This window comes from Chionomys nivalis, chromosome 4 (genome assembly GCF_950005125.1).
Source record: "Chionomys nivalis chromosome 4, mChiNiv1.1, whole genome shotgun sequence".
Lineage (NCBI taxonomy): Eukaryota > Metazoa > Chordata > Mammalia > Rodentia > Cricetidae > Chionomys > Chionomys nivalis.
The window spans coordinates 106770992-106785457 of NC_080089.1; the positions used below are offsets into that span (position 1 = coordinate 106770992).

The 14466-nt window shown below is 47.1% G+C and overlaps 1 protein-coding gene and 1 pseudogene across 2 annotated transcripts in view; one reads left to right on the top strand and one right to left on the bottom strand.

Moving 5' to 3' along the window:
- The first annotated feature begins 769 nt into the window (after positions 1-769).
- Positions 770-14466, top strand: part of Ccdc12 (coiled-coil domain containing 12) — a 57170-nt gene continuing 43473 nt past the window's right edge. The window contains exon 1 of one of the 2 annotated variants that reach the window (XM_057766659.1): positions 770-1344. In XM_057766659.1, coding sequence (XP_057622642.1) covers positions 1249-1344 — 96 coding nt within the window. In that variant the 5' untranslated portion in view covers positions 770-1248. The remainder of the gene's footprint in view (positions 1345-14466) is intronic. The other variant, XM_057766660.1, reaches the window with a different exon arrangement.
- Positions 7053-7671, bottom strand: LOC130872550 (60S ribosomal protein L9-like; annotated as a pseudogene).

The window sequence follows — 14466 nt, forward strand, 5'->3', positions numbered from 1 at the left end:
CTCTCCTACTGTGAGGGAAGGTCCTAAACAGAGCCAGGTTAACCTAGGACAGTGAGGTTAGGGGGCTGTGGCATTTAAAGGGAGCTGGGAGGGAAGCGCCTTCACCGAGGGACCAACTTTATAGTACACACTCCAGGTAGGGAGCAACGTTGCTAATGGGCTGGCCTTCTCCTAGAAAGAGGAGCAGGGGAAGGAAGCGGGTGCGTGCATCTGTGACTGTCAGCCACAAACTCTTCAGAAACTGGTAGGGAGGAGTAAGGTTTTTTTTTTTTTTTTTTTTTTTTTTTTTTTTTTTTTTTTTTTTTTTTTTTGGTTTTTCGAGACAGGGTTTCTCTGTGGTTTTGGAGCCTGTCATGGAACTAGCTCTTGTAGACCAGGCTGGTCTCAAACTCACAGAGATCCGCCTGCCTCTGCCTCCCGAGTGCTGGGATTAAAGGCGTGCGCCACCACCGCCCGGCGAGGAGTAAGTTTTGTGGCGCTTACTTGGCCCTGGTTGACGTTTGCTTTTTTGCAGAGACGGGAGCCTGACCCTGAGTATGCTGCTGCCCCAGAACGGAATGAGAGGCCATTGTTGAGTTCAAAGGAAAAGGCCATGCAGCCAGGCCTCGAACTGCGCAGGTCTGGAGCAGAGTGCGGACAGATGAGTCCAAGGTGCCACTGGCTGCTGTCTCTGGAGGAGAGAGACTGACCTCAGAGTGGGAAGGAGAGTGGCCACGGAGGGTTTCTGGTGTCTGGTGGTGGTGTTTTACGATGATTTCCTTACGTAACCCAGACTGAACTTGAGCCCATAATTTTGCTACCTCAGCCTCTTAAGTACTGGAATTATAAACGTGCACCACCACACCCGACCCAGGGAATGCTTCTCGAGGCATTCGCTCCTTGAAGAATCAGCACAAGTGGATAAGGATGGCTAAGCATTCCAAGAGGGCGACCAGGAGAGGCGGGTCGTGGTGAGGCAAAAGCAGAACAATCGACTCACTCTAATCTCTGCCTCTCAGGTCTGATTCTACTTGCTTTCTCACTGATTAAGGTTGGGAAAATCGAACTTAACGCCTTTCCTCCACCCGGCCGGCTCGCTCGCAGCACAGGTTGCTCCAGAACAAAGGGCGTGGCCTCCTGTAGCAACTCAGCATTGATTGGTTTTCAGGGCTTCCGGCTCTCCAATCTCGCCCTTGGATTGGCCATCAAGCATTCTTCTGATCACTGGGCCTGCGCGAAGCGGAGAGAAAAGGCGGGGCCCCGGGTAAGATGGCGGCTGCTGCCGCCGGTGTGGGCCGCCTTGAGGAGGAGGCGCTGCGGCGGAAAGAACGGCTGAAGGCCCTCCGGGAGAAAACCGGGCGCAAGGTGAGGGACGTGGAGTGGGAGGTGCAGGCATGGAGGCCAGTGTTCTGGGTCAGAGCGGGAGGGTGGAGGCCGAGGGAAACACTTGTCGAGACGCGCGTGCGCGCGCGAGCAGAGCATGCGCGATAGGGCGGCGCTGGGATCTGCTGTTGAGATAGGCTTGTCTCTTCAGCCCAGGGGCGGACCTCGCGCGTGCGCTTTGGCCGGTGGTCCTTGTGCCACAGCCAAGATGTGGCATCCATGCTGTTGTTGCAAGCACAGCTTTCAGTTTTTACATGTTTTGGGGTTCTTTGTTTGTTTTTGTTTTTTACGTTTTTGGTGGGTCCCCCCGGGCCGGCCTCCTGGCACCTGCCCATCAGGGCTCTGTTGGGTAGGAGGGTGAGTGACTGCTGCGGTTGTGCAGCCGGCAAAAGTCCAAACGATGTCTGGGTGGTCTGCAGGCAAAAAGGCTCCCTTTTCTTTCCCAGCTTGCCTCTGAAGCACTTGCCTTTCCTTAGCCATCGAGATGGCCTGGATTCATCTCTACTTGCTGGTCTTTTCAAAGCAGTGAAGAGGAACTCTGAAATTCACTACCCATGTACACACTTTGGCTGTGTCACTCGACACTGAAACTTGGGAACCATGTTCCCGAGCCTGCTTTCTTTCACGTCTCCAGTGGGGGAGTGACACATTCATTTTTTGTGGGCTATTTTGAAATCTAGTAACGTACGAGCTTAAGGGGCTGGGAGCTGTTGGCTCTGTTGTTATATAGGCAAAAAACGGTGTCCCTCATTCAACAAAATAAAACATCTGCCACAGGTAGGGAAAGTCAGAGACTCCACTTCCGATTTAATCAAAAACCAGACCAGGCTGTGGTGGCGCACGCCTTTAATCCCAGCACTCAGGAGGCAGAGGCAGGCAGATCTCTATGAGTTCGAGGCCAGCCTAGTCTACAGAGCGAGTTCCAGGACAGGCTCCTTTGCTGTAGAGAAACCCAGTGTGTGTGTGTGGGGGGGGGAGGATGGGGCCAAAGAGATGGTTCAGAGGTTAAGAGCACTGGCTGCTGCTCTTCCAGAGGTCCTGAGTTCAATTCCCAGCAACCACATGGTGGCTCACAACCATCTGTAATGAGATCTGGTGCCCTCTTCTGGCGTTCAAGCATACATGCAGACAGAACATAATAAATCTAAAAAAAAAACAAAAAACAAAAAACAAAAAACCCAAACCCAGGTTGGTCAGTCTTGGCTGGCCTTTGTTTTCCTCCCAGAGTAGTTGTGTACTCTGCCTTGTATCTCTGTGGGAAAACGAAAGGGGAAGTAGTTGGGAGTGAAAGTTGGCTACGTGGGCTTCTGTGTTTGTTGGCAGCGTGTGAGAGCCATCAGATAATTGTCCTCCAGCTCCAGACCTCAGGAATCTCAGACTTGACTCGAATCCTCATCTGTCTCTCTGCCTTACTCTTGAGGCGGGGTCTCTCCTCTCCGGAAACTTGTGGGGTTTTTGTTGGTTTGGGGGTAGGTTGGCAGACAACAAGGGTTACGGGCAAGTGCGGCAAGTGCCAGCTCCTTCTCAGCCTGCCATGGTGGTGCTTGGATCTGTACCCAGTCCTCATGGGTTCATAGCAAGCTCTCTTAACCACTGAGCCGACTCACCAGTCCCAGCAACGAGATACATAGAGATAGTGTTTCCTTGTTGCTGGGTTTTTGAGGTGGATTTTCTGTGTTGTCCAGGCTAACCTTGAACTCGGGATTCTCCTACTTTATTCTCTCCTGAGGAGCTGGTATTACAGGCAGGTGGCACCTTGTCCAGCTTTACATTATTTTAAATCGTGTAGCCTTGTAGATTTTTGCTGTTGTTTTGTTTGTTTGCTTTTTGTTTCTCTCTCTCTCTCTCTCTCTCTCTCTCTCTCTCTCTCTCTCTCTCTCTCTCTCTCTCTTTCTCTCTCTCTCTCTCTCTCTCTCGACAGAGTTTCTCTGTGTAACACTGGCTGTCTGGGAACTCTGTAGACCAGGCTTACCACAAACTCAGAGATCTGCCAGCCTCTGCCTCCCATGTGCCAGGATTAAAGGCGTGTGCCACCACACCCAGCTTGCAGCAAGTTTTGAAATTAGTTTAAGTGGTGTAACTTAGTTTCTTTTCAAGATTGTTTTGGTCATTAAAGTTGGCTTAAGATTCTGTGTGATGCTAGGGATGGTGGTGTGTGGTTGTTAACTGATCAACTGAGAGCCTCAGGCAGGAGGGCTGCTACGAGGTAAAGCCAGCTTTGGATACACAGCGAGAGGAACCCTTTCTCAAAAGAACCAAATAAGGAAGACTATCTGAATTCTGGAATGAATTTCCCTGGTTTTGTAAAGAGCATCTGTAAAGAGATTTCATAGGGATTGCCTTGAATCTGTAAATCATTTGGGACGTTATCATTTAAATATGTTAAATTTGTTAGTCCATGACTATGGGACGCCTTTCCACTTGACTAAGTTCTTTTCACTTTCTTCAGCTGTGGATGTTGTCTTGTTAGGTTTTTTGTTTTGTTGTTGTCTTTGTGTTTAAGATAGGATTCTTGTAGCCTGAGATTGGTTTTGTACTCAAATACTAGAGGAGAACCTTGAATCCATTTTTTAAAATTTATTAATTAAAAATTTCCACCTCCTCCCATTTCCCTCCCACTCTCCCCCACCCCACCTTGAATTTCTAATCCCTCTGCCACCAACCTCACAGTGCTGGGATTATAAACCTGAGCCACCATATTGGGCTTTATATGGTGCTGGGGACCTTTTAAATGTGTGCTAGAATTGACCACTGAAGGGGTCTGTGTTGTTGTTTTGAGGATTTTATCTTTTCTTTGATCAGGAGGAACATGTACTGTTCATGTAGATTTGGGTGTGCAGGTGTGTCTGGATACATGTCAATATTAGTTGTCTTTCTTGATTTCATTCCATCTTGTGTGTGTGTGTGTGCATGTGTATGGAGTGTGTATATGTGCATATGTGTATTAGACTTTTGGAGACCAGAGGTTGACATCGGGTGTGAGACAGGGTTTCTTTCACTGAATTCATCATGCTCAGATATTGGCTGGACGTGCTGGCCAGCAAGCTGCAGGGTTACAGGTGAGGAAGTGTGGTACGCATGCCCTGCTTTTTTGTTGATACATGAGTTCTGGGGATCGGAATTCAGGTCCTCATGTGTTCAGAGCATGCTCTTCATTGACTGAGACAGTTCCCATGTTATTTTTATTTATTTTTTATTTTTTTGAGACAGGGTTTCTCTGTGTAACCTTGCCTGTCCTGGAACTCTGTAGACCAGGCTGGCCTTGAACTCATGGAGATCGCCTGCCTCTGCCTCCCTAGCACTGGGATTAAAGGCGTGTGCCACTACGGCAGGGCTCATATTATTTTTTAAAATAGTCTCTTCTCACTTCATCTAGATCTCATTACTTTGGTTAGGTTGGCTAGTCAGTTAGCTGCAGGATCCTTTGAGTTTCTGCCTCCCTCAGTGTTGAGCTTACAGATGTAAATCACCTGGTTTATGATGGCTGCATGGGTGCTAGGGCTCTCAGAACGCAGGTCTTCGTGGGTCTTCATGCCTGCGTGACAGGCACTTTACCAACTGAGCCATATTCCTGCCACCCCCCCGCCTTTTTTTTTTTTTTTTTTTTTTTTAAACTCCCGTGTTTCTGGGATGGAACTCGGGACTTTGCATGCTAACCAAGAGTTCCATCTCTGAGCTGATTTGTTGTTTACTTACTAGGTGTAAATCTATTCAATTTTTTTCATGAGTCAGTTTAGATAGTTTGTGCTTTTCTATGAATTTGTACATAGTCTAGAATCATCTAGATTATTCAGTTTGCTGACATACTGGTTACTATTTTAGTGGGTTAAATTCTCAGTTCTGACTTCAGAAAGTTTTTAGCTTAGTTGTAGGAGTTTACATATGGGAATTGTATGGCTTCTGCATTAGAATCAAGAGCTCGCCATTGGTCCTTGGCGTTTCCTCTCATTTTCTTTAGAAATAGGGGCGGATGGAGGACAGCTCAGCAGTTAAGAGCACTGGCTATTGTTGCAGACGCCCAGGTTCAGTTCCCAGCATCCATATGGTTCCTCATAACTGTCTGTAACTCCAGTTCTATGGGATGCAATGTCCTTTTCTTCTTCTGACCTCTAAGGCACTGCATGCATATGGTACACATACATGCATACAGGCAAACACTCATACACATAAAATTAAGAAAAACAAGTCTAAACAAACATAAAGTAGAAATAGCTGTAAAGCTTCCATCTTGACTCAGAAGTTCTCACCTTCTCCTGGATTGTTTCCCTATCTACAGGCTCTTATGGAGGAGGTGGAGGGTTTTTTGGGATAAAACCTTGGCTGGTCAGGAACTCATAGAGATCTGCCTTCCTAACTAAATGCTGAAATTAAAAGGTGTGTTGCAGCAGGCTTGACCCTTTTTATAGGTTTTTAAATTTGATTCCTTAGTCCTTTTCCTAATTAGAAAAGGGAAGTTATATTTTTTTTCCTTGTTTTTTCAGTTTGTGTGACAAAATGTTTAGTTTGCTTCCAAACGGATCATTGGGGCTGACAATCTGTTCTTTAACAGGAATATATACTGAGTATGCCATGTGCAGGAATATATACCTAGTGTACCATGTGCAGGAATATATACCGAGTGTACCTGTGCAGGAATATATACCGAGTGTACCTGTGCAGGAATATATACCTAGTGTACCATGTGCAGGAATATATACCGAGTGGACCTGTGCAGGAATATATACCTAGTGTACCATGTGCAGGAATATATACCGAGTGGACCTGTGCAGGAATATATACCTAGTGTACCATGTGCAGGAATATATACCGAGTGGACCTGTGCAGGAATATATACCTAGTGTACCATGTGCAGGAATATATACCGAGTGGACCTGTGCAGGAATATATACCTAGTATACCATGTGCAGGAATATATACCGAGTGGACCTGTGCAGGAATATATACCTAGTGTACCATGTGCAGGAATATATACCGAGTGGACCATGTGCAGGCTTCAGACACTGGAAGTGTAGCCGTGGCGAAAGCAGTCTGTCCCAGTCTCTTCCTTTTCTGCCAGGGAGACAAATACCAAGCACACTGTGTCTAGTGTTAGATGGAGATAGCCCTGTGGAGGGAAAGGGAGCACTGTGTCTAGTGTTAGATGGAGATAGCCCTGTGGAGGGAAAGGGAGCTGGGAGTTCCTGGGGTCTCTGGTTTTGTTTGTTATTAAATACAACAGCACGGTCAGAGGTAACTGGGTGAATGTGTCACCAGCACAGATTATCTTACCTGGTCTTGATGACAACCTGATAAATCAGTGGGAGGAAGGTTTTACTGTTAATTTATGGGTGGAAGCTCAAACCAGTAGAGGTTAGGTCATGTGCCCAAGATCACATGATTAAGACCAAAGGAGCTCCAAAACCACAGAGAAACCCTGTCTCGAAAAACCAAAAAAAAAAAAAAAAAGACCAAAGGAACACTAGGGGAGGGAGAGAGACTCTGAGAACAAAAGATAGTTCTCTTTTGGTTGTTTAGTTTTCCGACACAGGGTTTCTCTGTGTACCCCTGGCTGTCCTGGAACTCACTCTGTAGACCAGGCTGGCCTGAGCCACCACACCCAGCTGATGATAATTTTTTTTTTTTTTTTTTATCAATACAAGTCTTTTATTGTCCCAAAAGACACCCCAAATCGTATTAAAATTCCGGAGCTTGTTTCTGGGACTGGTACCTTAGGTCTACTCATCAGCCTGCTGCACTGTTCCCTTTTCAGACACATAGATACCATCCAAAAACTTCCTGATATCCTTGTTCTTAACTGTTGTGGCCTGCTGTATCGGAGCCGCCGAGTTTGAAACAAGTTCAATATCATTTCCTTCAAGGATTAATTCATCCTTCTGGGCTTGAGAGACAGAACAAGCAACGCCTGTCCTCATCCGAACCCTGCGGATGTATTTTTCACCCAAGAAATTTCGGATTTCAACCAAAGACCCATTCTCCTGAATAACAACGTTGATGGGGAAGTGAGCATACACAGACCTCATCTTGTAGCGGAAGCCCAGTGTAACACCCTTGATCATGTTTTGAACGTGGCTGCAGATGGTTTTGACAGTGGCCAGTTCCTTCCTGTTGCCCCACCATTTGTCAACCCGGAGCCTCTACTTCTTCTTCCCAAGAAGGCTCAGCTCTACGTTGATGTGATTGAAGTCCCTCCGGAGGGTTCCTCTGGGGCCCTTCACAATGACTGTGCGCCCCTTCAGAGTGATGTCCACATTTTCTGGAATGTCGACCGTCTGATTGCTGAGAATGGTCTTCATTCTCGCAGTAGATGGGGCAAAGAGAGCTGATGATAATTTTTATACTGAATTTTTACCATTTGTGTGTGTGTGTGTGTGTGTGTGGTACTGATGATCAGATTTAGATCCTCAGGCCCATTAGACATTCCCTGCACCACTGAGCTGTGTATTCCCAGACCTCTCATTCTGAGACACGGTCTTGTTAAACTAGTTTTGAACTCATTCTGTAATCCAGGCATACCTTTTGAGTTAATAGTCCTCTGCCTCAGCCTCCTGAGTACCTGGGATTACAGGCCTGCGCCATCAAGCACTGCTGCTCCTCCTTGCTGAGATGAGATACACAGGAGAGCGGGTTTGGAAACGTCTTACTGTATAATCTCTTTTCTGTTTTTGTGGTGCTGGACTGGGCTCAGATCTTTCTAATCATTGAGCTACACCCCTAGCCACTGTGTGCTTTCTGATATTATCTGGGTGTTGTGAATTAACTGACCTTTAACAAAATTGGGTTGAGGAGATGATTTGGTGGGCAAAACATGTGAAGCCCTGAGTTCAAATCCCCAGAACCCACCTGTCATCCTGGTGCTTCTACAGTGAGGTGAAAACCAGAGGGTCCGCAGAAGTTCACTGGCCAGCAACCTGGTATACGTAGGCCTGAACAGCATCTAGCCTCCAGGAGTGTACTGTGGCACGCTGTGTCTGTGCGCGCACAGACACGCACACATACACAGACCACAAAATAAATACATCTTCAGAAACATGAGTTTCTGCTGACTGCCTCTTCGTCCTCCAGCTCACTCTAGGAGTACTGGATTATAGAGTGAGCTTCTACATCTGAATTTTTTACTTCGGTTCTAAGGATCAAACTCAGATCATCAGATTTGCATGAGAGATGTTTTTACACACTGATCCAGCTCTTAGATTTTAAAAAACTTCAATGGTGTGAAAATGATGCATATTTGTATCACTTGAAATTGTATTTAGAATTTAAATTTGGATAATTTTCAAATTACCTGTGTGTGATATGATCTTCGTCTCATAGTGCTAAGCTACAAAACAGCTTGTTTTGGCGCGTCTTCCACTGTTGGAACAGCTGTGGTGAGTTTGTGATTTTTGTAGCTAACACCATACTGCTGCCACTAATGCCAGCCAGCCTGTGGCTCACTGCTCTCTAGCCAAAGGGAGAGGGTGGGTTGAGATGGCTTGTACTTAGCAGTCCACTGGAGTAAGCTATGGAGAAAGCTGCTGGGCTGGTACTGTGGCATTCAGTGAAATGAGGTGCTGACGCTGTTGGGAGTTCTGTGAGCCCAGCATCCAGTGTGAGAAATGGCCTTGTCACAGCTTCGCCTTTCCTGCGTCCTCACTGTCTTCCTTTCTGTGTCATTTTTGTGTGTGTGGCAGACTATATAAAACACGAAACTTACCGGTTTAACTTCTTTTCAGTTGTACTAATTTTATGCGGTGTTGCATAATCATCGCTACTGTTTCTAAAGCTTTTACCATCTTCAGCAGAAACGCTACACCTATTAGGCAATAATTCACCATTTCCTTCACTCCACCGCCAGCTTACTTTCTATGAGGTTTGAATTTCCCTGCTCTAGATACTTTATTAGATAGTAGATATCCTGTTACGTTTGCCTTATTTTGCTTAGCTTAAATCCAAACTTTCTCTTGTTTTCTTTTTAAATTATTATTGTGTCCTATGATGGAACTGAGCTGTGCAGGAATGTCAGAGAACAACTCTGTGGAGTCAGGTCTCTTCTCCCACCTTTATGTGGGATCCAGAAATCAGACGCGGGTCATTAGGCTCCATCGCCTAGTTGGCACAGATTTTCAGTGTTCATTAGTACTGTGCCAGGCATCAGAATTTTGTTTCAAGTCTAAGTAATAGTAATGTGGATCTCCCATATATTTTGTAGATTTTCATTACTGAGGACTGAACCCATACTAAGCTTGGACTCTACCACCAGGCTTCATCCCCACTGACTCCAACTCTCATTTTATTACCCATTAATCCAGTGGGCACCTTTTGATTATTGCTTTAGTTCTTTTGAATACATACTGAGCAATGTGATTGCTACGCTATATGCTAATTTTGTTTTGTTTTGTTATTGATTTTTGGAGACAGGGTTTCTCTGTAACCCTAGCTGTTCAGGAATGCACTCTGTAGTCTGTTGGACTTGGTAGGAAGTACCTTTACTCACGGAGCCCTCTGGCTCCTCTGCAGTTCTTAAGTAACATTTTCCCACCTTTCACTATGAGAAAGGATGTGTGTGTGTGTGTGTGTGTGTGTGTGTGTGCGTAACTATCCCTTTCCAGTGAGAAATCACTCTGACCACTTCAGAGAGATTATATTAAATAAAAGATTATATAAAGGAAAAACTCTTTAATAATAACACTCAACTGGTTCTGGCTAACACTCTAAAAGGGAGTCAGCCTCCTACAAAAAAAAAAAATTATTTATAGGCCTTAGGCTCATACATTTCACATTGGCTGTCATCTGTACTTTCCTTTCAGGTTTCTCACGATGTTTAATGTACTACTCAGTCTTGAATTATATTCGAGCCTGTGCTCTTTTAGTTGAATTCTACTTTGTATAACTTAGCATCCCCTAGTCAAGTTAGTATTTCCTTACTGACATCAGTTTCTTATCCCAGTTTTCTGTGTCAGAAGGACAAGTGCCTAAATTACTTTGAGTTAGTTTTCCAGCCCACAGCAGCCTCTTGTACGTGGTAAGTGGGAAGATTGGGAGGAAGTGTGGACTGTCTGCTCTCAGCAGATAAGATCCCAGGAGGCCCCTCCCTTGGGGAGGAAGTGCTCTACATTTTTTTCAGGCCTTTGATATGACACTGGACAACAGGACTAAGCACTGTCTTGGCCTGCACCTGCCAGGGGGAGCCCTTTGACCTTTAGCACCTGTCCCTTGGTGTCTCCCAGCAGTCTGTGGCTGGCTCTTCAGTGAGCTGCTCCTGGGTGGGCTGTTTGCTCCAATCATTCTCTCCCTCTGCAACTGTAAGCTCACAATTGGACGGTATTGGTTTTGAAGTGGCCCTGAGATTGAGGGGAGAGAAGACAGACAAGATTTAGAGTCACCCTGGTTTTGTGTATTGTTAGGCACACAGTTCTACGTGGGAGACAGGCCGCTTCCTGGTGAGCCAACCTGCTGTGACAGGTGCTGGATTACCAGGGTCCTGGAGGGAAGTGATACTGCCAGATTCTAGTTCGTGCATGTCCTGTGGGGAGGTGGACGCAGAGAGGTCACAGTGCTGGCTAAAGCAGTGTTTGTGGTCAGCCAGCCCTGGTGGACAGTTGGGAAGTCCAAGCATAGTGTTGTTTTCAGGTAGGGTCAGGTTGGGGCTGAGGCAACTTAATGTAAGGAAGAGATGAGCTATGAGTGGGAGGTGGTAAGTGACAGGGGAGCATTCAGGGACACAGTTTGTTCCTGAAAGTGCTGGGTGATTTGGTGACCCAATCCTGCTGGAGCCAGGATTTCCAGCTGGGAGGGCAGCCAGCTTGGGCACTTTCCTCTGTTGTAGTTGATTTTTTTTTTTTTTGTTTGTTTGTTTTGTTTTCTGGCATTCTTCCAGAAGTTCCAAGCAAAATGGACAGGTGAGCAGCTTCCGGGCTGTGTGGATGGATCTCTGTAGCTCCCTTTCGGTGCCGTCCAGCTGGGCGGTATGAGGCCACTTTGTCCTCTCGTGACCCCTTTCTTCCTCAGTGTGCGAGTGTAGTCACTGTGAAAGTGATGAACTTCACACAAGCACCCACGGCTGCTGGCTTCCTGGAGCACTGGGCCAGAGTGGGCTGTCTCTTGCTGCCAGTGCTCACCATCAGGAGCCCACACGATAGCTCCTAGACTAGCAGCTGTGGGCAGAGCAGGGCTGGGCAGTAGGACTTCATGGGGTGATGGCTGTCTGTAGTCCCCACTGTCCGAACCCTTGACCACTAGCCCCATGTGGATTTTAGTCCTTGCTGTGTGGCTAGTGTGAAATTTGGTTTTAGTTAATTTACGTTTAAATAGCCACCTGTGACCCCTGGGTACCTACTCAAACAGTACATCCCTGGGGCTGTAGCTCAATGCATAAGAACCATGTTTCTACCTGAACCCCGTTTACCAAGATAATGAGGGCAAGAGAGAGGGTAGACGCTCAGAAGGTCCCCCAGGCCAGCATTTGGGAGCCAAGGGTTGGGAAGAAGCCTTGAATTAACATGTCCATCTGCATGGCTGGTACACCCCTAGCAGATGCCAGTCTCAGGCCTCCTTTATGAACACCCTGAGAGTGGAGTACTGTGGCTGTGCTCTGTACTCTTAGAAGACTCACAGCACAGAGAGAGGGAACAGTGCCACGGTAGAAAGCACCTTCTGGCCTGTGAATAGCGAGGAGTGCCCCTGGCTGGCAGGGGGCTGGGGTGGGGAAAGGAGCAGGAGGGAAGAGCTATCAAATGTTGGATGTAGGGAGAGCAGTCAGGGGTAGAGAGCAGCGTGACATATGCAGAGCCTCTCAGCCTGCATGGCCACATCCTCATGCCCAATAGTCCAGGAGGTCGTCCTGAGTTTACAGCCTCTTGCAGTTTGGTAGGCATAACATTTGTTTAGCCATTTCAGGCACATCTCACCTTGTATTGTCCCAGAATTGGATATTCACTCTTTTTTTTTTTTTTTTTCAGACAGGATTTCTCTGTAGCTTTGGTGCTTGTCCTGGAACTAGCTCTTGTAGATCAGGCTGACCTCAAACTCACAGAGATCCACCTGCCTCTGCCTCCCGAGTGTTGGGATTAAAGGCGTGCACCACCGTCCGGCCCAGTTCACTCTTATTTACCAGACCGAGAAATCTGGGGCTTAAGGAATCTGCCTCAGAAATGCTTTGAGTTATTGCTATCCCTGTATTGTACTTAGGACCTGACTTCATATTCTTCTCCACTCCTCACCTCAATGCTTAGGAATCTGCAGTCTGCAGTCCCTATGAAGGAATGTCTTGCCCTTGTGAGCAGAGATTGTCATCAGGCTGCCTGGTGTGGCATGGGCCCAGTGTTGTAGTGGAGACCGCATGGGTATCAGTGCTTGGCAGATCTGGCTTAAACCTCAGCTCCGTTCATCGTAGCTCTGAGACCTTGAGCCAATCTTTAAGCTCTGCCCACCTCCCTTGTCTGTAGAATTGAGATGTGGCTTCTACTCTCACTGGTAGCTGGGAGATAGAGACCGTGGAGGCTACAAGTGTCTGACACAGGGCCTCTCGTAAACACGGATGTGTATATTTTCTTCCTGGCCTCCTGAAAGGGGGAAGCCCAGGTAGTCCTCAAGCCTTTGCTAGGTGCTGGTTGTGGAGCTGGCTTTGGTATGATGGAAGCAAAGAAGTTATTCTCCAGACCTTGACTTGACTCATCCTAGACTAGTTGCTTGAAGGTAGTTCATTTTGAGGGCGACATGTCAATTAAGAAGAAAATAAGGACTGGAGACATGGCTCTATGGTTAGGAACTTGTACTGATCTTGCAGAAGGCCAGAGTTCCATTCCTAGAACTCACATTGGTAGCTCACAACTGCCTCTAACTCTGGTTCCTGGAGATCTGTTACCCATTTCTAGCCTCCACAGGCATTGTATACGCATGCTGGCATGTGCGCACTCACAGACACACAATTTAAAAATAAAAGTTTTTAAAGGAGAAGGAGGAAGAGGAGAAAGAAAACCCCGGTGTCTCATCTCCGTTCTTGCTAAGTCTGTTCTTGTCTGTGAGCTTCTCAGACCTGAGATCAAGGAAACAGAGAGAGAACCTTGTGGGTGTGAGGTTTGGGTTCCATCAGCACCTGTTGATGAGCCATCATTGACAGTTTGGATGGAGTCATCCTCCCAAGGGTGGTTATGTGTGAAAGCAAAGTACCGGATGAGTCAGAAGTCAGACTACCTGTGTGTCAGACCATCCGGGAAGACAGTTTGCAGCTCTTCCCTGTTCTGCCCTGGTGCACACTCGGGACACCTGGCATGTTTGTTCCCCAGGTGACCTCAGAGCTGCCTTTTTCTAGGACTCTGATAGCTCCCTGGCATTGTGTTATGGAAGTAAAATGGCTTCTCTTTCTGGAACAATAGCTTTCCATCCTCACAGCAGTCACTGCCTGGTGTTTATGGAGTACAGGCTGTATGCTCGGCCTTGGGCTTGCATTGCAGACCAAATGGTCTCCCTGACTCAAGGGTTTCTTTGGGAGGTTTGGACAGATTGTCAGCAGAGAAGGTGGTAATGTCAGAGACTTAGGGCAACTGGCCACATTGTAGGAGAGACTGCATGCTGCTTCCAGGCTTCAATGACCTCTGTGCCTCTGAGGCAGGCGTGGGTGTGGGGCAAGGGAGGAGCATCTCAGATGAGTGAGAACTTATTGGCTTGTCTGGGGGGGCAAAAAAGTCCCTGGGAGGCTGGGGTTGTAGCTCAGTTGGTAGAGTGCCTGTCTAGGACTAATAACATCCTGAATCCAGTCTGGAAGCTCTACATAAAATCGGGTGTGTTAGCACACTCCTTCGCTTGGCTTTGGGGAGAGAGAGGCAGGAGGACCAGACAGGGAGGGCCAGCAGGTTCTTGGGTGCCACAGAGTCAGGGGAAGTCTGGGAATGGATTTAGCAGGACATAGTGGTAGGGGAGCTCGGTCCTGAGTTTTTTCAGAGTATGTGGGGAATGTAGTGTCCAGGCCCTGAAGGTTGCGTGTAGCAGAGAGGTCGGAGCCCCACTAAGAAGTGAGCATCCTTTCCACTTTGTGAAGGCCTTACTGGCCCCAGCTTGTGAGAGCCACTGGTCCTCTGGAGATGTAAAACCATATAATGTCCTTGTAACCTGACTCTTGGCTTCCTA